Genomic DNA, 26006 nt, shown 5'->3' on the forward strand with positions numbered 1-26006 from the left:
GAGCATTTAGACAAGATTCCTTTTAATCTGAGCCACGTAGAATCACAGAGAACAGGGATGAGTCCCTGCTTGAAACTATTCCATGGTGAGGAATCCTTCTTCTTTTTTTTTTTCTAAATTTACTTATTTATTTTTTATTTTTGGCTGTGCTGGGTCTTCGTTGCTGCGAGTTGCGGCGAGCGGGGGCTACTCTTTGTTGCAGTGCGCGGGGTTCTCATTGCGGTGGCTACTCTTGTGGTGGAGCACGGGCTCTAGGTGCGGGGGCATGTGGGATCTTCCGGGACCAGGGCTCGATCCCGTGTCCCCTGCACTGGCAGACAGATTCTTAACCACTGCGCCACTAGGGAAGCCCGGAATCCTTCTTCTTATAGGTACTTTCCTTGGGTGGAAAGGAGGGGAAAGAAGTATTTCCTTTGAAAACTGTCTTAGAAGTTAATTCCAGTGCTGCCTTTGGTTTATTATTCAGTAAGCCTTTTCGTCTCTGTCCATTTAAATTCTTTCAGGAACAAGGCGCATGTGAATAAATAAAGACAAGCTCTCGGTTTCAGATTCTCTATTCGTTCAACATGGTTGGTGATCGTCCCTCTTGCTCTAGTGGGTCTTCAGGAAGCGGAACTCTGTAGGCTTCCCTGGTGGTGTCTGTGGAAAGGTGCAGGGCTGGGCCCCGGGGAGGTACAGCCCCCTTTTCACCCTTCACTTACACTGCCCTTCACGAGGGCTGCTCCCAGGGAAGGGAGTGTCTGTGGGCAGCTCTGTCCTGCGGGCTCTGGGCCCTGCATTAAGCCGTCCTACAGACAAGGGATGGCCCTTCCTTCCCCCTCCCTGCAAAACTGAGCCTGAGCAGCCGGAGGCTCTTGGCACAGCCTTGGGGGGGTGAGCACCCCCTGTGCTAACCACTGTGTCGTGAACAACTCTTAGACCTCCCCCAGGAGACAAGCATCGTGCAATCACACCCTCAGGCTGACCCATCAGTGGAGCCCATGGAAAACCCAGCTGCCTGCCCATTCCATCAGGGTGCCCGCTGACGCAGCTTTCCTCAGACACTTCTGTGTCCCCGCCAAACCACACTCACCAGCGACTAACTCTGACACAAAAGGCTTCTGTACCACAGACCCTGGGTTGTGACATCATAGAGGAAATCCAAGTTCAAGGGTACTAGATACTAGCCACGCCATGCTTTCAGCAGAACGGCCTTGCTGTGCTCCGAAGCAGTCCTATCACTTGCCTTGCTCTAAAATGTCTACCGAGGAGCTGACCTTTTCTCTTTCCTGGGTCCACACACTCCTTCTGGATGAACCCGAGAGAAAAGCATCTATGATTTTTCTCATCGAAAACAAAAGAAATCTAAGACCTTCTAAAAGTCTTGCTTGAGCCATGAAAGAGAATCATCATCAGCAGATGCATACCCTGAAAACAGCCCTAAGTTTCTGAGAGGTAATACTGGGGAGTAGAATACACCAAATAGGAACTGGGCACAGGTGGGCCTTCTCCCTTCCCAGGTGGGTGGAGATAAGGGACACGGGTGGGGACCAGAAGGAAGTGTGTGCAACTCATCCTCCTGTGAGCTGCAGTCCCTCCTGATGCCAGCAGGGGGACCCCTCTGTGCCCAGGACTGGCCATGGAGTCCTTCCAATGGAAGGACAGACAGAAATAAAAACTAGTCTGTTATCCCATCAAAGTTTGCAACATTAGGTGCTCCCTGCAACCTCAAACCACCTGTCTAAGCCGGCACTGAGGAGGACGGAGACGCCCACTATCCCGGCCTCTCTCTGTGCCCTCCGCAGGCATCCACCCCACGTCACCCTGGAGTCAAGGTCACGGCTAAGACCAGAGCAGCCACAACAAGCCAGCTGGATGCTGTCAGTCCCTGGGTAGCAATTATGCTTCAGCAGCAGTTATTCCAAGACCATGGCATTTCACACGGATTCTGCAAAAGGCAGCACAACCTTACATGGACATGCTACAGCTCTTTCAATGATTTGAAGGGAAGTTTTCCGAAATTGTATCGAGACTGACCCACCAAGTAATTAGGTTTTTTAAAAAAGAATCCTAATTTTAGGAGCAAGGCAATAAATTGAGTGAGAAAGACCATTTCTCCATCATATATTTGTGTCTATATCATTGTTACACTTTACAAGGAATCTAGCAACAGATTGGTTTCAGAGAAGAACCTGAAATATTAAAAATGTTACCCCACTGATGACAGTATAGGCACAGTTCAAGAGGTTATGTAAACTCATAAAGGAAAACAGCGATAACACAAAGGCTTGTGCCCTCCCATCTCTTCTCTGCCGTAAATAGCTCCTGAAATGGAACACATTATATAATTTGTATTAAAAATAAAAACTTCAAACTGTAATAAAAGAAACATAAACCATCAAAAGGTGTCTCTGTCCAATATGAGGAATCTTGCTGAAAGAAACTAAAACTATTTTTCTCCTGGCCGAAGTGTTCCTTTTAGAGAAAGAGCAGAAACTCAGAAGCTTTCTTTATATAATTGGAAAATTGGGGATAGAAGTCATCATATTGGACTTCCCTGGTGGCGCAGTGGTTAAGAAGCCGCCTGCCAGTGCAGGAGACACAGGTTCGTGCCCTGGTCCAGGAAGATCCCACATGCCGTGGAGCAACTAAGCCCATGTGCCATAACTACTGAGCCTGCGCTCTAGAGTCCACAAGCCACAACTACTGAGCCCGCGAGCCGAGAGCCCGTGCTCCTCAACAAGAGAAGCCACTGCAATGAGAAGCCCACACATCGCAACGAACAGCAGCCCCCACTCGCCACAACTAGAGAAAGCCCACACGCAGCAACAAAGACCCAATGCAGCCAAAAATAATAAATAAAATTATTTTAAAAAAAAAAGAAAAAAAAAAAAAGTCATCATATTTTCCAATATTTTAAAACAGTTTAGTAAGTGCTAACTATTAACTTGAAATTTCACCTAGAAGTAAATGGAGAAAACTATTTCTTTGGTCTCTACATTGTCTGCACTATTATGAAGAGCATATTTTCAAAATTAAGCAAAATCATAAGGCTCCCGTATTTAAAAATACATTATTTTAAGCTATTTTAATTTCGTTTACTGTTTGACTTCTAATTTCAAATGCTCTTTCAATGCAATACTGTGCTAAATTATGTTATAACTCTGGTTCTGATTACCCAATCTGTGTAAAAATGTTAAATGGTTGTTCCTTCATAGCAAGAGAAAAGCACTGTTGTAGTAAAAGTTCAGATCTGAATTCCAGTATTACTTCAGGACTGGTTCCAAAAGAGAATAGTTGTAAACAACTAAATTCTGGCTAAATAAAAAAAGTCTGAATAGGTTTAGATATTAGAGCATCTTTTGCAATATAAACATAACTATATTTCATGAGTCTTTGTGTTTGGATAACATTATTCTAACTTGAGAAGCAAACTCTCATATGAATGCTCTGGATAACATTACAATCCATCACCTAATGTTTTGACTTTGCTTTGACAAATGTATCAGGTATTTACCTAACAATGTCATGGTACATTTTTCTAAAAAGCTCTTTGCCAATAACATTTCTTTGATTCTTTACGATGTAGTAAGCACATCTATTTCTCGTGCTTGATGTAGAAATAACTCAAGACTCAAAAGAGATAATATTTTTCACTTCTCTTCACATGGAAGGTTAGTAGTTATCACGATTTGCTCACATGGCTGATCCCATCCCTCTTACTCTGGCCAAGAATATAACCTCACCACTTCTATCCAGGTGGTCACAGGCTCCAGGTGTTCATTCACAGGTATGGCTTCCTGCTCAAACAGGAAGTAGATAAGAGGATGTTAACCAAGAAAAGTTCACCTAAGTTTACAGATCTTTGTAAATGGAGTCCTTCACCCACGTTCTGACACACCTACTGACTAAGAGGATTGAGTTCTTGGTCCCCAGTGCCAGGTCTAGATTCTGAAGTTTATATTGCCCACCTGCATGCTTGGATTCTGGAGCCCTACCCGTTTCAGTCTACAGATTTTTGCGGTGTCTGACTCTCTGACCACCCCTTGACCCATCCAACTTTCCCTTCGGTATGAGTTCTCATGATTTCTGTGTCCCTGGCATAGGTCCACCTAGGCTACTCGCTTTAAATACCCAGAAATGTGCCCTGACGAACATCAAGAACATAACAGAAGGATGTGGGGAGGCTGTGAAAAAGCCACAGTCAGTGAGAAACAGTGGAACAGTTATGAAAGAAGTATACACAGCACATCAGCACATGAGGATCGTACACACAAGGAAATCGAGGAAGTGGAGTCACCCTCCAGCAGGGTGGGAGAGTGGCGGTGTCCCTCTGTCACCACTCTGCCCCTTGGTGTCCCTTCCATGCTGAGAATCTGTGGTGTCCTCTGCTTGCTCAGCTGTGCACCTGAGGACTTGTGACAATATCCCTGCCTCTCCAATCAGAATGGTTTTCAAGTTATCTAATCCAAAATATTACCACAACCTTATGGCTATAACTTATTCACTCTTGTCTCATAGCTTTCTTCATGTTTTTCCCCAACCAAGAATTCACTCCGTCCTTTCCTGCCATCTTCAAGGACTAGCTCCTAGGTCACCTCCATCATTAATCTTTTGTCAAGTACCTCAAGCCCTTTCCTTTCCACCAAATTCTTTCCACTATCTAGAATACATGGCATGTTGGATTTGATTAACACCTGATTATCTATATTTCTTTTCCCCAGCAGAATTCTAAGGTCTTTCATTAAAGTGACTTAAATAGGATGCTTTTCTTTTTTTTTTTAATTGAAGTATACTTGATGTATAACATATAAATTACAGGTGTACAATAAAGTGATTCACAGTTTTTAAAGGTTTCCTCCATTTATGGTTATTATAAAATATTGGCTATATTTGTGTTATACAGTACATCCTTTTAGCTTATTTCATACCTAATAGTTTGTACCTCTTACTCCCCTACCCCTATCTTGCCCCGCCTCCCTTCCCTTTCCCCACTGGTAACCTCTAGTTTGTTCACTACCTCTGTGAGTCTGCTTCTTTTTTGCCATGTTCACTAGTCTGTTGTATTTTTCAGATTCCACGTATAAGTGATATCATACAGTGTCTGTCTTCCTCTGGTGCTTTTCTTATATATACTCTTCCTCTCGCCTCCGTGTTCTTGCACGTTATCTCTCTCTCCCTCTCCCTTCTCATCCCATCCTTGAATTAACTTCTGAAAGACTCAACTATCCCCTCCCCTGCGAAGCATTCATTATCCCCTACTCCACCCCTCAAAAAAACTGATCAGCACCCCCATTGTGCCGTGACTGGACCCTCCATGTACCTCTATCACAGGGAGCACTTGGCATACAATTTTCTACATGACTCTTCTTCTCTGGACCGCTTGGGAGAAAAGGATCTGTCTTATTTATCTTTGTATCCCCATGCCTCGTACCTCTCCCATTGCTCATAATCCACATGTATTTCATTCTTGGAGAATCTGAAGCCTGGAGTCAAAGCCCAAGATGCCATCCTGAGGGAGAGTGGGGTCCTAAGCAAGAGAACGAGGTGGCTGTGATGCCAGACCTGGGCAGGTCTTAGGAACTGTACCCCCTTTGCAGCTTCTATCAGCCAACCAAGCGGATGCAATCCAGGAATAACAATGCTTTCTGACACTCTTGATCATCATTCCACATTTGCTATCTCATTTAATCCTCTGTGACTTATAGCATTTATCTCGTTGTTACTTGCAGCGTAAGTTTCCTATCTAGCCCCTTACAGAGGAGGTCTGCTGATCGCAATCTCCACTGGAAAGACGTAAGTGCAAGGTCAGGATGCCAGGAAGGGGAAGCTAGGCTTTGGGTTATGCAAAGACCATGCTTTCAGATGCTGACCACAAGGCCCGCACTCTGAACAGATAATGCAAGAGTACTCGAAGCTCTGTATTGTTCATGTTTCCTTCCTACGACAGCCACATAGCACCTTCATTCAGAGGTCCTCAAAACTTGTTAAACATGACCTCATTTAGCTCAATCTTAACTGCCTGAACAAACTTTTTAAATGGGTGCCTCCAATTTATTTAAAATTATCTATATGATCTTTGTTGAAGAGCAAGTTTTTTTTTTTGAAACAAAAAAAATTCAAGTTTTCATTGGTGGCCCAGGTTAAAAATATTTTGCCCTCTGCCCATCATCTATTTCCTCATATTCTGAGTCTGAGCCGAAAGACACCAGTTTCCCCCACTGCCTTCTGTTCACGGCCCTGAGTCCCAGACCTCTGTTTTGCAATGTATTTCTGAGACATGCATCTGTTAGTGGCACTGTCTGGGCAAGCGCAGCTCAGGAGATGAGGATAAATGCCATCAACTGAAAGAGTATTCCTAGACAACACCATTAGCCGTCACTCTAGATCAGGGGTCAGCCAACCATGGCCTGGGGGCCGAATCCAGGCTGCTACTTCTTTTTAATAAGTACAGTTTTATGGGAAGATGACAAGCCCATTTCTTTGCACGTTGCAACAGCTGCCTTTGCGCTACAACAGCAGAGTTCAGTCATTACGACAGAGACCATCCAGCCTGTAAAGCTTAAGATATTCACTGGTCTGTTACTTTTAGAAAAAGTTGGCTGACCCCTGTCCTAGAAAACTGGAAAGAGGGAAACTGGACATTGTGTTATGAACTGGAGTCATGCTTTCAGAGGCTAATCACAAGGCCTGCAGCCTGAAAGGTAAGGCAGGAGGACCCAAACCTTATACTGTCCATTTTTTATTTGCATGACAGCTGCATGGTGCCAACCTCTGGAGACTCCAAATTTCTTAGACGTGATCTCCTTTGTACGCTTGCATCCCTCCTTTCTGAGCTCCTTCACGCGTGCAGGGAGCTCTCTCCTCCAACCAGATCACCTCCCCGAGGTCCTTCTGGGCTGGGCTGGCCCTGTCCAGCATTCTTCCAGGCTGCTCGGCGAAACTCAGACTGCCCTCCTTTGATCCCCACCACTTAAAAGGTACTCTCTCCACCTCTTGACGTCTTTCCAGCATCCTCCCTTTCTAACTGTGGCAGATCCACACGCTCCTGAAGAGAACGGCTAAAAGGAATGCACCAGCAGACACCACTGGACCTCATGGTACCCAGAGATTCCCCACTCTGCACCTCTGTGGTCTCCATCCTCGTGCTCAGCCAGTCCAATCCAAATCATAAGAGGGAAAGCGGCTGGCATCCCTGCACACGCCCCAGGTGTGCTTAAAGCTAAACAAGGAAACGTTAATAGTTAATTCTGTGTGTCAGAGCAGCAGCGCCATTCATTTCTCACAACAGCACGCTGCTGGTTGAAGCCTCTCGGGGCAGGTGACCTCTGTGCACTCACCTGAGATGGGCAGCATTCACGTGGTCTCCTCACTTGGCATAAGAATAGGTATTGTATACGAAATAGACAACCAACAGGGACCTCCTGTCTAGCACAGGGAACCATACTCAATATTTTAAATAACCTATAAGGCAGGGGTTGGGGACCCCTGCCTTATAGGGTGGGGAGTCTCCTGTTAAGAGCCAGCGGCACAGCAGGAGGTGAGTGGCGGCAGGCGAGCAGGCAAAGCTCCATCTACCGCTCCCCATCGCTCGCATTACCGCCTGAACCATACCCCTCACCCCCCCAACCTGGTCCACGGAAAAACTGTCTTCCACGAAACCAGTCCCTGGTGCCAAAAAGGCTGGGGACTGCTGTTATAAGGGAAAAGAATCTGAAAAAGAATATCTATATCTGAATCACTTTGCTGTACCTGAAACTAACACAACATTGTACATCAACTATACTTCAATTAAAAAAAAGAAAAAAAAAAAAAACAGGAAAAAAAAAAGAACAGGTAGAGCCTGAAAGCCTGAGAGCTGGCCTGAAGTTACATCTCATGATACAGTGAAGAATGTTATGGGGAAGAGCTTCACGGTGGGGTAGACCGGGCTTGACTCCAAACTTTTCTACATATAACTTTGTATATTTCAGTGCACTTACATCCCCTTCCTGTCCCTCACCTTCTCATCTACAAAATAGGGATAACCATGTCTGTTTCGATGGATTGCTGGAAGATGAAATGAACAAATGTATGGAAAACCCTTAGTGTGCTGGGTACCTGCTGGTCACTCAGGGGCTGTAGCTACTATGCCTTTAAAAATGCCAGTTACATTTAATAATTTATGCTCTGGAGGGTTTTTCAGCAAAAATCACTACCCTGCTACATGCCAGGTACCATGCTAGGAGCTGGGACTGTGTACTCTAATGATCAAAACCAAGATGGTCCCCAAACCCGTGGAGCTTACAGACCATTTGCCTATAAGGTTACACATAAAATGTCCAAATAGCACATGGAAGCCCAGTTTTGCACAGAGAAGAAGAAAGTGAGGTTCTGGAGCATGAAGTAAGCCAGTGAAGGAAGCACGAATGAAATTCAGATGCGAGTTCTCTAATTCACAAGCTCACATTTCCCCTCATTTTAGTTTGGCAATTACAGATAAGCAACACTGCGCTTGTTCTTTGCCCTCTAAAACTGTTGACTAAATTAAACAGAGAAAGGAAGACAACCTCCCAAAGCCACATGGGAGTCTAGGATTGGCAGAGAATGGCACCAATTATGGAAGCAAGTCTGCAGAAAGTTATAGCATGAAAGACATCTGTTAACTCATATATTAGTCACTGTTTGGTCGCCAAAGTGGGTCCCTTAGCCAAGCTCCTTAATATGAGGGCAAAAGTAGTGATCCAATTATATAGATTAGGGGAAAGAAAGAGAAGAACATGTAGACCCTTGTCAAAGAAAACTGTGTTTAATAGACACCTACTATCCTCAGTGTTCCCACGTATGTTTGCTTGTGCCAATCCGTTAAGCAGGTAACCAGACAGAATAAAAAAGGTCTAACCCCCTCAAGGTTTTTGTCCCTCTTCAGATCCCCGTCTCACTAGGAAGTTTCACGAACTCAAGCTGGGAGGCAGAAATCTTGCCTGACCCAACACCAGAGCCATCTCAATATATTTTTCAGCAAGAGCAGGTGGAGAGAAAACAGAGCTGAGCCCTGAGCCGGCAGCTGCGGGAGATCCTGAAGCTGCCCCCAGGCTGGTTAAGTCCCGGCATCCAGGCTCACATTCCTACCAGGATGTGAGGACCAGAACCAGAAAATGCCAAATGCACACAGTTTTGGGTGCTCCCCAGGTACTGATAGACCCTTGACTAAGAATACATTTTAAGGTGAAATGACCTTTACAATTCCTTATAGATCAATTGTTTAAGTACTTACTCAATACCAACTATATGCCCAACATTGTGATAAATACAGTGAAGTATCTCGGGCCCTTCAAAGATGCGGGAGCCAAGAACATCCAGGATAAGAGTAATGTATGATTCTTCACAGCATTCGAGTGGACCCGTGACACATGGCTGATGTTGCCACGCCTGCTGACATATCACCAAAGCCCTGTGCTTGGGGGTAATCTTCCTCTTCACCAGGGGACACAATACTGTGTACCAGACTCTACAAAGAGCCAGCTAAGCTGTTCACTCAGGGCTGTGGCCTTCAAGAAGCTGAGAGCTGCTAAAACAGTCAGCGATTTTCAATACCACTCAAGGCAGCCACGGGCTTTAGAAATTGCCTGGAGGCTTCTGACATGTGTTTGGCTGCTCTCGGGTGGTTCTCCTGGAAAGCGGCCACACTGCGGCTCAGAAGCCAGCAGAGTGCATGCCAGACATTCAGTGCCTTGCAAGGAATGGGATTCCCTATCCAGGAATGAAGGAAGAGGGGAGAATAACAAACAGAGTGACATCTATCATTACACTGCACTTGGTAAGGAAATCCCTCCCTCTAGATGCAGCCTTCTCAACTGAGTCTTGAAATGTAAAGGCATTGACCTTGTTGCCATCTGCACATCTATCACTGCACATGGGAATGCTGTCTCATCACCCCGTTACTTTCACTGAGACCTCACAGCATCTTGGTTTGATCTATGGACTTCAGGGTCAGACCTGGCTTTGAAGCCTGGCCCTGCCATTTACTAGCTGTGTTATCTACCTTTGCAAAGCCTCAGTTTCTCCATCAGTGAAATGGGGATGACAACCAAATCGTTATAAAGATTAAATACTCATTAATTAAATAATTCATGTAATTGCCTTAGCATATTGAAAATGCTTCATGCTCCATTTTTAAGAAGTGCCTGAATTATGTTACCATTAAAGGTAAGTCTAGGAGGCCCTGATTCAGTTCATTGATTTTGTCTGCACAATTTGGGGCTGGATTTATCTTTCTGGGCGTTATTTGGTATGAAGCTTATTGATAGTTCTCCCATAAGAAGTGGGAGAAGACCCATGTGCACTGGAATGGACTGGGCTTGAGGTTAAATCCTGAAGTGACTCAGGCTCCTGAAGATGTGAGCCTTTCAAGCTGCTGTAGCCTTTGGGTGATGAATGGCCTTGTGACCATGCAGTAGAACTGATCATGCATTTTACCACTTTGGTGTTTCTTAATATTTATTAGGAAATCATTTAAATATTATAATTTTGTTGAGTTCTACAAATGCATACAGTAGAAACTGTCATTATAAGTAATTTACATTATGAAGATGAAAATCGTATTTCTTTAAACTTACATTTCTTTAGTTACTAGTACAATTGACTCTTTTTCATAATCTTATTGAATCTTCTTATTTCTTCTCTGTAAATTGTTTCACATCCTTTGCCCATTTTCTTATACAGGATTAATTTCATTGATCTGGAGTAGCTCTTTATATATTAAAGATAAACTCCTTTCCTCCTCATATAGCACTTTATATATTAAAGATAAACCTCTTTTTGCTGCAAAGTTTTCCCCAGTCTTTTGTTCCCTTTTTATTTCAAATAAAAGTTTTATATTTTTATATAGCTGAAGTTATTTTCTTCCTTTGTAATTACTTTCATTGCTTTTAAGTTTAGAAAGTCTTTTCTTACTTCAAAAGTAGTTAAATATGCACCTATATTTTCTTACATATTTTGACATGTGGTTCATTGATTACTTTTAACTGCTTAATTTATTTAGAATTCTTAGTCTGGTAACAGGTTTAAATGTTATAAATTGGTACAGTCTTTCTGGAAAAATGTTTTTGCAATATGAATCAAAAACCACAAATGGGTTGGTGTTCCTTGCCCTACTTCTAAAAAATGTAACTAAAGAAAATGATCAGGCATACAGCCACCAAGGATTTCTACTGAAGACAGTCATTCCAATGCTGCTTATATTAGCAAAAAATGGAAATAACTTCAAAGTATCTCAGGGTGGTGGAGTAAATATTCTTTAGCTGCACTGTCCAATATGGTAACCACCAGCCACATGTGGTATTTAAATTTAAATGTATTAAAATTAAATAAAATTAAATATTCAGCTCCTCAGTTGCTCAAATGCTCAATAGCCACATGTGACAAGCGGATACCATACTGGATAGCAGTGGTACCAAACATCCCCATTCTCACAGAAGTTTCTGTTGAATAGTGCTACGCTGTGGTCATTAAAATCAGGTTTTGAAAGAATATTTAAAACCATTGGATAATTTATAATATGATGGTAAGTAAAAACGTCAAAATATAAAATATTTAATGAATTCAGATTGGTTGCAGCAACTTTAATCATCAATATCTTCATCAAATGATGTTTTCTACAGAGGAAACCCAAAACCTGCCTTCACAAAGCTTGTTGTCTTAAAGAAAAGAGAAAAAAAAACCCCAGAAAATCTGAAGTGCAATAGGTGCATAGAAATTGAATGAGATACACAGGGAAATGTAGCACATGGCACCTACTCTGTAGCTGTTAACTGACTGGAATTCCAAATGGGAATTATTATACTGGATCAGATACAAGGCCTAATTAACACTGTATTCTGTGGCCAACAGTGGTCTCAAAAGAAGCCATGATTATCCTTCTGTCAACATCTATTGATATTATCCACCAAAGGCACAAAAACGACTTAGCAAACAAATGGCATTTAAGAACCTGGAGTACATAAAGCAAAGAACTTTACAGAGTACTTAGTAAATATGGAAAGGTTATAAGGCCTCTAAAACACCAATAAATAATCAACCACAATAAAAGAATGCTTCACTTATATGTGAATAAAACTTTGGAAAATGATGCCCATAAGTAAAACCTACACGCAATTTGTACTCAACCTTCCCACTAAGAACAACTGAAAAGTTAAACAAAATGTATATATTTTTAAATCTTGAAAGTATCAAAGAGTTAATAAAATAGTGAGAAAAATATCTGGGAGAAGATGAAAATTTAAAGAGGTGGACTCAGCATCTGGGATCACTTTTTAGCTTAAGAATCCAAGAGCTGATGTCCAGAGACCACCAAGGATAGAAATAAACCAGTTTTTGAAAGGACTGCAATCCAGCTCTGAGCCATCTGGTCTGCCCAGAAAAATCTCAAGCCCTGAAAATGGACTAAAATGATCCCAGATTGTTATTCCCCCAGGAACCTGATAGAAATAACTCAAAACTCTCTAGAGGAATAGATCCTGATCCTAGGCCTCAAACTATTTCTACAAAACATTTTTAATATAATTTCCATCACACAATTGAAGATAACCAGTCACACTGGAGAAAAGATGAGTGACAATCAAAACAGCTCCTAAGTGGCTCTAGAGTTTGTAATTATCAGATATGGACTTTAAATTGCTATGTGTATTGTGCTTGAGAAAATAAAAAAAAATATTAAAAACTTAGTACATAACATTCTGAAAAGTGAGAGAGCAAATCTGAAAAAGAACCAAATGGAAATTCTAGAACTAAAAAACACAATACCTGAAATAACTCAATGGGTGAGTTTAACAGCAGATCAGACCTGAAGGGAGAATTTGTGAACTGGAAGACAGGTTTGGAATGAAGCATGGAAAGGCAAAATTTGGAATATACAGAAGACATCATGGGAAACACAGAGAATATGGAGAAAAAAATCTAACACTGGAATCCCAGGAGGAAAAGTGAGTTGAAGCAATTTCATGGATGACAGCTGAGGCCTTTCCCATGAATCCCCAAATTCATGAAGCCTTACGAACTTCAGGGAGAAAAAAATAAGAAGAAATCCACACCTAGAACCATCATTTTAAAACTACAGAGAACTCAAGATGAAGAGGAAAATCTTAAAAACAGTTGACCATAAAAGATTACCTTTAGAGGAACGACAGTTTAAATTATTATTGACTTTTCAACAGCAACAATGGAACCCAGGCGACAATGGAATATACCTTCAATGGGCTGAAAGAAAATCACTGCCAACCTAGAATTGTTATCCCCAGTAATAATATCCTTAAAGAGGGAGAGGGAAATAAATCATTTCAGACAAGCAAAAACTGAGAAGTCTGTACAAGCAGACCCACCATTAAAGAGACACCAGTGAACGTTCTTCAGGTGCAAAAAAAAAGGAATCCCAGATGGAAGGTCAGAGATGCTGAATGAAGAAAAAGTATTAGAAAGGAAGGAGTCGGCAGGCTGACTGTACAAGAATGTGATGCAGAAGAACCAGGAAGATCTGGCTTACAGGAGAGGTTATCTTCCCCTTATACAAGTTAGAAATTATATTTGTCTATCCTCCAAAAGAAAAGAGCTAAAACAGGGGCTTCCCTGGTGGCGCAGTGGTTGGGAGTCTGCCTGCCAGTGCGGGGGACACGGGTTCGAGCCCTGGTCTGGGAGGATCCCACATGCCGCGGAGCAACTAGGCCCGTGTGCCACAATTACTGAGCCTGCGCGTCTGGAGCCTGTGCTCCGCAACAAGAGAGGCCGCGATAGTGAGAGGCCCGCCCACCGCGATGAAGAGTGGCCCCCGCTTGCCACAACTGGAGAGGGCCCTCACGCAGAAACGAAGACCCAACACAGCCATAAATGAATGAATAAATAAATAAATAATTTTTTTTAAAAAAAAGAAAAGCGCTAAAACAAATCCTTGTATCACATTTTGGAATATATTTTTCACTATTTTGGGGTGGGGGGAAATCAGACGTCATGGAGAAAAGATCAATATATTATACTGGGAATTCCCTGGCAGTCCAGTGGTTAGGACGCCACACTTCCAATGCCAGGGGCCTGGGTTCAATCCCTGGCCGGGGAACTAAGATCCCACAAGCCACATGGTGAGGCCTATATATACATATAATACTGCATCTTTTTAAAAATATAAATGGTGAAAGTAACTACAGAGTAATAACAGAAAATGTTTGCAATAATTTATCAGCTAAGATCAGGTTCAATTCTATGTGGAGGGGCACCTAGGGGTGGAAACAGGGGGGACAGAGGGTTCCTAAGAGGTTTCAGATACTGTTTTACTCATTAGACCACATATTTATCATTAATTGCTAAAAACAGATAATGAATTAAGAAAGAAACCTAAGAGACCTAATTCTTTGTTGAACGTAGAGATATTCGTTGGTCTGGCAACCAGTACAGAAAAAGTTCTGTTTTCCACTATGTGAGTTGGAAATATATTATAAATGCAAATTTCTGATATTTATGATACAAGAGTAGGATAAGGAATAGCCTTTTCCTACGGTTTGTGAAAAAATGTAAATAGTTGTATTTTGGGGATAATTTAATTTTTCAGCACAGACTACAGGTCCCCTTAATGTCCCCCCATCCCTGGAATTCTAAGATTCATCCTAAATACTGTGAGAATATTAGTCCTGAATTACTGAGATACAAGTCCTTGGTTCTAACCACAGGCCAAGGGGGCTGCCAATGATTTTATTCCATTGTTCTCAAAGGACATCACTACTGAAAGGAATTATTCCATCAACGATGGTGCTGTTGCGTGGCCTTCTCGTTGTAGTCCCGTCTCACTCACATTATCTACCCTGCCAGTCCCCTTTATTTCAAGGTGTTTCTACAGCCCTCTGCTCTCCTAAAACCCCCAGGCTGAAATGATAATTTATGTCCATGGCTTAACTGAATCAGTTCAGGAAGGTTCCCCACAGGCAGGAACAGCTGAATGGTAAAGCAGACATTTGTCATCAGTTGAATTCTATTCACTGAGAACATCACTGTCCCAGGCAAATGTGAGAGAGGAAAAAATGGGCGGGAAGCACTCACTTACCTGCCGCAGTTTGGTTCCCACCATGGAGGCACTGCTGTCAAGCACAAACACCACATTCTTGGGTAAAGGAGGAAGGTCTTTGGGGGCAAAGTAGTGCACAAAATAGCCATTTAGAACCTGGTGGAGGGAAAAGAAAGTAAAAATGGTAGTACCCAGATTAGGTAGGAAAACAAACCAAAATGGACAGTCTATGGGATCTCTAATAAAAGTCAAAGGTAGCATGAAACAGAGTCTAGGGCCAGATTCCATACCCAGAGCAAAAGTATCCATGGTCCTGATTCCTCCAACTAATTGCAAATTAATTGTTTGTTTGTTTATTTATTTTAACATCTTTATTGGAGTATAATTGCTTTACAATGGTGTGTTAGTTTCTGCTTTATAACAAAGTGAATCAGCTATACATATACATATATCCCCATATCTCCTCCCTCTTGCATCTCCCTCCCACCCTCCCTATCCCACCCCTCTAGGTGGTCACAAAGCACCGAGCTGATCTCCCTGTGCTATGCAGCTGCTTCCCACTAGCTACCTATTTTACATTTGGTAGTGTATATACGTCCACGCCACTCTCTCACTTTGTCCCAGCTTACCCTTCCCACTCCCTGTGTCCTCAAGTCCATTCTCTACATCTGTGTCTTTATTCCTGTCCTGTCCCTAGGTTCTTCAGAACCTTTTTTTTTTTTTTAGATTCCATATATATGTGTTAGCATACGGTATTTGTTTTTCTCTTTCTGACTTACTTCACTCTGTATGACAGACTCTAGGTCCATCCACCTCACTACAAATAACTCCATTTCGTTTCTTTTTATGGCTGAGTAATATTCCATCGTATATATGTGCCACATCTTCTTTATCCATTCATCTGTCGATGGACACTTAGGTTGCTTCCATGTCCTGGCTATTGCAAACAGAGCTGCAATGAACATTGTGGTACATGATTCTTTTTGAATTATCGTTTTCTCAGGGTGTATGCCCAGTAGTGGGATTGCTGGGTCTTATGGTAGTTCTATTTTTAGTTTTTTAAGGAACCTCCATACTGTTCTACATAGTGGCTGTATCAATTTACATTCCAACCAACAGTGCAAGAGGGTTCCCTTTTCTCCACACCCTCTCCAGCATTTGTTGTTTGTAGATTTTTTGATGATGGCCATTCTGGCTGGTGTGAGGTGATACCTCACTGTAGTTTTGATTTGCATTTCTCTAATGATTAGTGATGTTGAGCATCCTTTCATGTGTTTGTTGGCAATCTGCATATCTTCTTTGGAGGAATGTCTATTTAGGTCTTCTGTCCATTTTTGGATTGGGTTGTTTGTTTTTTTGATATTGAGCTGCATGAGCTGCTTATAAATTTTGAAGATGAATCCTTTGTCCCTTGCTTCATTTGCAAATATTTTCTCCCATTGTGAGGGTTGTCTTTTCGTCTTGTTTATGGTTTCCTTTGCTGTGCAAAAGATTTTAAGTTTCATTAGGTCCCATTTGTTTATTTTTGTTTTTATTTCCATTTCTCCAGGAGGTGGGTCACGAAGGATCTGCTGTGATTTATGTCATAGAGTGCTCTGCCTATGTTCTCCTCTAAGAGTTTTATAGTGTCTGGCCTTACATTTAGGTCTTTAATCCATTTTGTTTATTTTTGTGTATGGTGTTAGGGAGTGTTCTAATTTCATTCTTTTACATGTAGCTGTCCAGTTTTCCCAGCACCACTTATTAAAGAGGCTGTCTTTTCTTTGTTGTATATTCTTGCCTCCTTTATCAAAGATAAGGTGACCATACGTGTGTGGGTTTATCTCTGGGCTTTCTATCCTGTTCCATTGATCTATATTTCTGTTTTTGTGCCAGTACCATACTGTCTTGATTACTGTAGGTTTGTAGTATAGTCTGAAATCAGGGAGCCTGATTCTTCCAGCTCCGTTTTTCTTGCTCAAGATTGCTTTGGCTATTCGGGGTCTTTTGTGTTTCCATACAAATTGTGCAATTTTTGTTCTAGTTCTGTGAAAAATGCCATTGGTAGTTTTATAGGGATTGCACTGAATCTGTAGATTGCTTTGGGTAGTATAGTCATTTTCACAATGTTGATTCTTCCAATCCAAGAACATGGTATAGCTCTCCATCTGTATCATCTTTAATTTGTTTCATCAGTGTCTTATAGTTTTCTGCATACAGGTCTTTTGTTTCCCTAGGTAGGTTTATTCCTAGGTATTTTATTCTTTTTGTTTCAGTGGTAAATGGGAGTGTTTCCTTAATTTCTCTTTCAGATTTTTCATCATTAGTGTATAGGAGCGCAGGAGATTTCTGTGCATTAATTTTGTATCCTGCTACTTGACCAAATTCATGGATTAGCTCTAGTAGTTTTCTGGTAGCATCTTTAGGATTCTCTATGTATAGTATCATGCCATCTGTAAACAGTGACAGCTTTACTTCTTCTTTTCCGATTTGGATTCCTTTTATTTCTTTTTCTTCTCTGATTGCTGTGGCTAGAACTTCCAAAACTATGTTGAATAATAGTGGTGAGAGTGGACAACCTTGTCTTTTTCCTGATCTTAGAGGAAATGGTTTCAGTTTTTCACCATAGAGAACGATGGTATCTGTGGATTTGTCATATATGGCCTTTATTATGTTGAGGTAAGCTCCCTCTACGCCTACTTTCTGGAGGGTTTTTTATCATAAATGGGTATTGAATTTTGTCAAAAGCTTTTTCTGCATCTATTGAGATGATCATATGGTTTTTATCCTTCAGTTGGTTAATATGGTGTATCAGATTGATTGATTTGTGTATGTTGAAGAATCCTTGCATTGCTGGGATAAACCCCACTTGATCATGGTGTATGATCCTTTTAATGTGCTGTTGGATTCTGTTTGCTAGTATTCTGTTGAGGATTTTTGCATCTATGTTCATCAGTGATATTGGCCTGTAGTTTTCTTTCTTTGTGACATCTTTGACTAATTGCTAATTTAATCTGTATAAAGATAAAGTCATTCCTTAAAAGTATATCGACTACACTGACTAAATCAATTTAAATTATCCATCCCTTCTTGACCCTTGTCACTTGAGAATCCTGCTCCCTTCATTATCTGGTTTTTCCTAACCACCTTTCATGTTAAGACATAAAGACCGCTTACATTCTGGATGCACATTAATACATTTTGATATTCCCGCCCTGTCTTTGGAGCAATATAACCTAAGAAAAATGAGCCATGGGCCAGTCTCTCTAAATTAAAATTAAAGACGAACTAAGTTCTAACTTCATCTAAAACACCGCAGGGAAAATTAGATTATAGGTTTCATTTGCCTCCAGATTCTTGAAGCAGGAAACAGATAACCCCAGCCTCCAGCAAGGGAACACTGCTGGTCTTCTTGGGAACATATTTGGGGTTAAAACAGATTTCCTAAGAATTGGTAGTTCTCTCTCCCTTAGGTAAGTATTGAAATCCCTAGTTCTGGGTGTAACTAAAAGTATCAAGCAACTAACATGAAACAGCAACAACAAACCCATTACCTGGATGTCCCCAATGCTCTGTTCCCTATTAACATCATATCTAATGATGAAATCTCCCAAAATGCCATTCTGGGCAATCTTGGCTTGTTGGACCACAGTAGGTTTAAAAACGACTTTGGCAAAAGTTTCGTTTTGGTTGATAGCAGTAGAAGGAGGTGGCCCAGAATCATCTGTAAGCAAGATGTAAAGATAATTAATAACTGAATATATACACTTTTTCTGAAAATAAACAAGATCTATTTTGCATGGACACAAAGGGTTAGGCTTTATTTTAGTGCAGGTTTATATTTCATATGAACTCCCAAAACTTTGTACAGATAACATATCACAATGCACCAGGTATGTTAGCATATATTTCACTTCTATGCCTCCTTTTAAATCTTTTCTTATAAGAATTTTTAAAATACGCAAAAGTAGAACAGTAAAATGAACTCCCATGTACCCATCACCTGACTTTAACAATTATCAACCTTTTACCAATCTTTTGCATCTGTTTTTAGGTATCCTCTCACAACGGTTTGCTAGAATTTTAAAACAAATCTGAGCCATCATACTTCATCCATGAATACTTCAGTATATATCTCTAACCACAAGAACACTTTTAGTGTAACCACAAAACCACTGGCACAAGTAACAAAATTAATGCTCAGTGCTTTATTATCAACATATAGTCAGTTTGTATTTAAATTTTCCTGAGTCTCTAGAACCTATCTTGGAACGGTTGCTTTGTTTGAATCAGGATCATAACAAAGTCCCCACATCACATTTGGTTTATGTTTCTTAAATCTCTTTTAATCCACTAGTGTCCCCCCTCTTCACCTTTTTTCTAATGCTACACATAAGTGTTGTAAAACACTGGTTATTTGTCCTATAGAGTTTCTTACATTCTGTATTTTGTGATTGTTTACTTGTCCTGTCTTTTAACTTGCTCTTCTGCAGACCTGGTCCCCAACTTTGGATTGAATGTAGCATCTGGGGGAGTAGAAAACATACCAATGACCGGGCCAAGAGCTCATTTAATTGGTCTGGGACACAGCCGAGGCATCAGGATGTTTAAATTCCCTGTGGGAGTCTAATGCTTAGTTAAGGTTGAGAATCACAGCTCAGTCCCCTGTAGTTCCTGTGTTCTGGTGGGTAGAGCTAGAGACAGGCTAGCTCTCAGCTTCAGTGTCATGGACAAGAACACTTCTTGGTGATGCTGAGACATCAGAAAGTACACAATATCTAGTTGTCTACTTTTGGTTGCAGTAAGATTGATGGTGGGTTCTGATCACCCATGATAAAGTTCCTCATCAGTCTTTCCCTTAATAGTTTTGTCAATCACTGATGATGTCTGCCTGTTCACTATTTCATTAGAGTCGCAGAAGGCTGCTTTCTAATTCTATCATTCCTTCCATATGGAATTCTTCAGTAAGGAACACTTTTCCTCCATCAATCATTTGGTCGCCCTAACATACTGTTTGTCCAGAAAACTTATGACTCTTTAAAGAAAATATTTCCCAAAGCTTTCCCCAGCATGAAACTTAGGATATAAATTAGAATTCCAGAAAGAGGATAAATGGATTTTATGTGATTTAAGAAAAATTAGTGATGACAAAGAGCCTCTCGTTTTCCTCCTAACCTTCATTTCCTTTAGTAGGACGCACTACAGAGAATTATTTCGTGGACTACCCACCTTTGTAAATCCATACAACACCATGTCTATATACCAAACAACAGAAATCCAAATTTTTGAGATCTGCATGCATCGCGAAGAATATGAAAATAAAATGAGGAATTCGTAAACATCAGTATGTGGACTTTTTATCCAGATACTGAATCAAAGCCCGGATTAAAACTGCTGCACAGCATCTGATTCTCTTTTTAAATCTATTCAAGTTGATACCATGGAGTAAGCTGACCAGCAATTTTCCATCCCTAATTAGCAAAATAAAAAAGGAAATGAGGCATAATTTGCCCATGGTAATTTGTGTTTAAGAATAAACGTCTTTCTGCTAAGGGCTTATTAGACAAAAGTCAAAGGAAGCTTAGACGTGTCCTTCAACAGAACTGACAATTATTTTTTAGAGACCATTTAGGTGTAACCTTTATAGGAACCACCGGTCAGAACTGACTCTTGTATTATTTGTACTTATCAAGGGCAGGGATTTCAGGAGTGACCAGAGAGCTAGCAAACAGCAAGCCTGTTCTTACAGAAAGTCAGTTGTATGCAAGAGAACATACTTCCAACAGATCTGCTCATCTGAAGAAGGAGCTGTGAAAATCTCGAGGGCATGCTGACAAGTGCCAGCCTGTGTTCCCTGCAGTCAATCTTTCATTGTCATTACTGGTAAAGCCCCAAGAGTGAGAGGTATGATAATACATTAGCTAAGAACTCAGGATCACAAATGAGTCAGAAGGACCTGCATTTGATACTGGGTCTGCCTCTCATCATCTCTGAGGCTCTGGGCAGGTTATTGAGCCCTGGTTATCTCATCTATAAAATGGATGAATGGTCTACCAAACACACTATTGAAATGGTTGTGATGTGATGTACCTGGCACCATTCTGATTCATGGTGGGCAGTCACGCTAGCTAACATTATCATCAACCATAAAGGGGTACAAAAAATAGAAGAGCCAGTGAATTCTAAAATAACACAACGTGTCAACCTTGGGATACTTCTTGCAACGAAGAGGAAAGAACTACTGCTATTCGCAACACGGTTGAATCAGAGAGTCATTTTGAGTGAAAACACAAGATACAAAAGAAAGTATTCACTGTGTTTCCATTTACACAAAGCTCAAGAGCAGGCATAACTCACTCATGGCAATTGAAGGAGCCTAGCAGTTCCCTTGGGGGGGTGAATATTGACTGGTAAAGAGGATAAGGGGACCTTTGGGGTGCTGAAAATACTCTACGTCTTGACCTGAAAGTAACTGGTTTGGTATACACATAGGTAAAAATTCATTAAATTGCACACATAAGATGTATACACTTTATTCTGGGCATAGCCCAATTTTTTAAAAAAATTAAACTAATTGAAAGCTGTATAGTCCAATAGATTGAACAAACAATCCCTGGGATGGAACACAGTATTATCTGCCAAATGAACCTCTATTTTAGGGTAAGTCTGTTTGTGTAGGCATTTATATGGGGATTAGGTATATTCACTGTAGTTCCGGCTGGCCGAATGAGGACCAGGGACAGAGTTACGAGGAAGCACTTTCGTGCAGCATCTCTAAGCTCTAAGAAAGATGTCCTGTTGGCAGAAGCAGTTTTCACAACTCATCTCGCTAGAAGTGTTCCAGCAAACCCTGGATGGGTTCATCCCCTGCAGGGGTGGTGCAGACCAGCTCTACCACGTAGTTTCGGACCAGCACCATCAGCATCACCTGGGAACTTGCTAGAAACACAAATTCTTGGGTTCATCCCAGAAACTCTGAGTCAGAAACCCTGGAGGTGGGACCCAGGAATCTGTATTTTCACAATCCTTCCAGGTGATTCTGGTTCCTGCACAAAGACAGTGGTCATGTGCCTTTGATATATGTAACTGGGCGCCACTAGATTCTCTCTAACCTTAAAATTCTACATGAATGAGATTTGACTCTCTTTACACTGTCAGGACATACCTACTATTTCATGTTGCAAGTCTCTCTCATTGAAATGGTCTTTACAATTACCCTGAATTAATACCATTCATGGTTGCATGAAAGTACTGAGGATTAAAAAGTATAATTTCTCTCTTCATAATTCATTTGACTAGGCTCTTTGATATAAGCCATGAGAAAGGATACTGTATTATTATTTTTGTTTCCTACTGACCTCGGATGTTTGCTAGTGCATGATGAAAATTCATGAGATTCCTCTAAATAGGCTTATTTTATGTGCCCAACGAGTGGGGTGATTCCCAGTTGGGTTATTCACCAAGAAGCCCGGTTCCTGAGGTTGACCTCTACCCACTAAGTACAAGACAGTCAATGTGACCCAAGGAATTTTCCACTACCTATCAAAAAAAAAAAAAAGGTCTGCTGGGAAAAATTCCAGAGTAGTATCTCTAGAAAATAAAATCCTCTTTTTGTTAAAGAAGGAAAAAATCTTAGTAAAAAATTTATTAGAGAACGAAAAAAATCAATGAGATTAGTATAGGCTGCCCCCAGTTACTGACCAAAATCTCAAAGCAGAATAGTACTATTTAGCTTTTCCTGACTGTGAATTGGGGCTCATCCTGGTGACCGCCACAAAATCGTAAGCACAATGAGCTAATTTATTAGCAGGGCCCTCAGCAATCACGGGATGTGTCCTAAACATAATGAAGAGTGCAAGGCAACAGGTTGGGAGCAGACCAAGAGTGAGAATCTGACCTACTTTTCTAATGAGAAACCACATATTTTTTCCTCCTATTGGTTTGCCCTCCTTCGTGCCCACTTGGTCAGGGGTAGCAGTGAACTTCGGTGATTGCTCTGAATTGAAGGAAACTGTGTCTTCTCACGTCATCGCCCTGTTTTAATCCAAGCATCAGTGGTCTTGTGCAAGATGACCTTTGGGGGCACAAGACTGCCTCTAGAGCATCCTTGAGAAAATTCACCGACTGCTCTTTTCCCACCCACCGTTCCCTGCTTCTCAGGTCACCAGCATCCCCACGATGCCCTCTTCCTGCCTAAAGCCCCATATTTTCGAACAAGAAGATACGTGTTATTTTAGAACCCACATAATACCGAAGGAAGTGGGCTCTAGAGTTTGGGAGACTCAAAACGGTAGACTTAATATCTCTGAGCCTCAGTTCCACATCTTTTAAATCCACATCATAGAATCACAGTCAGAATTAAGTGACATCATATATAAAAGCAAGTGAGGATGGTGTCCGGCACATGATAGATGCTCAATACATAATAGCCCCCAGCCTCTCCCCGTTCAGAAGTACCTTCTTATTCTTTTTGTCTAGGATGAAAGGCAACTCATGAGGGAAAAAAAACTCTTTGGTAACACACAGTTTACATTTTCCCATAACAGGTTTCTCTACACCACTAAGAGCTTAGTAAAAACAAATAATCATTATTTGGAGGAAAAAAGGTACATCATAATGAACATTCTTAACAAGGAATTCAAGAATGTTGATACAGAGAACAATCTTTATAAAGAATAATGGAATTAGTAGCTTCCCAAGAGCTCCCTGAAATTATATACAGAATTTGGCATGAAAGTGTACATGTAGGGACTTCCCTGGTGGCGCAGCGGTTAAGACTCCGTGCTCCCAATGCAGGGGGCCCAGGTTCGATCCCTAGTCAGGGAACTAGATCTCACATGCGTGCCACAACTAAGAGTTCGCATGCCACAACTAAGGAGCCCACCTGTCGCAACTAAGACCCGGCACAACCAAATAAATAAATAAAATAAATATTTTTTTCAAAAAAGAAAGTGTACATGTATTTTTTTTTCTGGAGAGATGTCCGTAGCTTTCACCAGATTCTCCAAGGAGCCCCCATAAGGTTAAGAACCATGCATACAAGTGCCATTAAATATTCCTATTTTTTCCATTGATTCTATCTTGTAATGATAAGGCACGTCATCTATTTTGCATAAAGCATGAAGAGAACAGGGATGTTATTCACAAATAAACATTCCCCTCCTAGACAACCACCTGGGGGAAAAGGAAAGCTGACTGCTATGTACAGTGTCTAAAGGTGAAAAGATTTAGGATCAAAGAACCACAGTCAAGGTCATCAGCTGAAAGCTACACTTCTTTGGGTCAACGGATGGGGGATTTCCTGGCCTCTGTTTCCTGTGGGCCTTGGGTTGGCCAACTGTCGGAGAAAAGCAGCCAACACCTGGTGATTTTACAAAAGGATTTCCAAATAAACACTGTCTACTCATTTCCCCTTGGAAAAGAGGCTAAACTGTCTATACTTGTTTATGTAACCTTTTCACCTGGGCTCCAGTGGGAAGATTTCTTCAATAAAGGGCAAGTCAAAAACATGTGAATAATTGGCCAACTACCCTGCAGTGGTCACGATAAAGACAACATTCAAGCAAACTGGCAGAGTATTAAAAGAAAAAGTGATGGGGATGTAATTATGGCATGGCGACTATGGTTAATAATACTGTGTTGCATATTTAAGAGGTGCTAAGGGAGTTGATCCTAAAAGTTCTCATCACAAGGAAAAAAATTCTGTAACCACGTATGGTGAGGGATGTCTGCTAGGTTTATTGTGGTCATCATTTTGCATTACATACAAATAAATCATTTTGTTGTACACCTGAAACTAATATAATGTATGTCAACTGTACCTATATTGGATAGGTCTCAGGGGAAAAAAAAAGTGGCAAAGTTGAGGCAATGAAGACGGAAAAGAATTTAAATACCTTCATAAGTCCCCTATTATATGCAGTTTTCTTATTGGAAGGGGGCTTTCTCCTCTATATTGATAGTTGGTATTTTAAATCCTTTTGGAAAATAGCATCATATAGATATGACAACATATAGTATAGAATGATAATGCAAATTTACAGCTGAAGGAGTTCAAATCCAACTCCATCACTGTATAGGTAAGCGGTGTTTACCCAGATTTCTTAGCAAATTAGCTTACTACTTCACTACTTACTCAAAGCTCTTTCTTTCCCCAAAATGATACATTACTGAGTCTCAGTTTTCCCTGTTTGATTGACTTGCCCAGAGAAACTATGCATGAAAACAAGTACAGCTACCTCATACATTCTAAATGCAGATAACCCCTAAAAACATGAATTATCCCTTCCTGATACCATTTTGTGTCCATTGAAGACCTCCAACATTAGCTGCTCTAAGTGCTTGAAACTGGACCAAATGAAGGCCCAGCAAAAGCAGTGCTAGGGCAGCAAAGGAATATAAGACTAAGAGATTTCTGATAAATTCCTCCTCTACGTTGTCCTCTGGCACTCAGGCAGAACACGGTCCAATCACTGAGAAAACCTGGGTGGCATTTTATAGATGCAACCTTACAGAGGGTGTCCTTATACTACTATTCAAAACTGCCCATTCTTCTTACCCATTAGGATGGTTACTACCAAAAAAAACAAAAAAAAGAAACAAAAAAAACCCCACCAGAAAATAGCAAATGTTGTCAAGGATGTGGAAAAACTGGAACCCTTGTGCACTGTTGGTGGGAAAATAAAATGGTATAACGCTGTGGAAAATGGTATGGTGGTTCCTCAAAAAATTAAAAGTAGAACCGCCATATGATCCAGAACTGAAAGCAGGATCTCAAAGACCCTACACGCCATGTTCATAGCAATACTATTCACAACAGCCAAGAAGTGGAAGCAACCCAAGTGTCCTTCTGCAGATAAATGGATGAACAAAATGTGGTCTACATGTACAATGGAATACCAGTCAGCCATAAAAAGGAAGGAAACCCTGTTGTGTGCCACAGTACGGAGGAACCCTGAAGACATGATGCTAAGTAAAATAAGCCAGTCACGAAAAGACAAATACTGTATGAGTCTACTTATAC

At 41.1% G+C, this 26006-nt stretch overlaps 1 protein-coding gene across 1 annotated transcript in view; it reads right to left on the minus strand.

The window, feature by feature from the left end:
• Positions 1-26006, minus strand: part of ITIH5 (inter-alpha-trypsin inhibitor heavy chain 5) — a 74522-nt gene that overhangs the window by 18241 nt on the left and 30275 nt on the right. Inside the window, exons 6-7 of the mRNA XM_068538355.1 lie at positions 18538-18707; positions 15044-15160 (exon numbers count right to left, since the gene is read on the minus strand). Coding sequence (XP_068394456.1) covers positions 15044-15160; positions 18538-18707 — 287 coding nt within the window. The remainder of the gene's footprint in view (positions 1-15043; positions 15161-18537; positions 18708-26006) is intronic.

Source organism: Eschrichtius robustus, chromosome 1, assembly GCF_028021215.1.
Source record: "Eschrichtius robustus isolate mEscRob2 chromosome 1, mEscRob2.pri, whole genome shotgun sequence".
NCBI lineage: Eukaryota > Metazoa > Chordata > Mammalia > Artiodactyla > Eschrichtiidae > Eschrichtius > Eschrichtius robustus.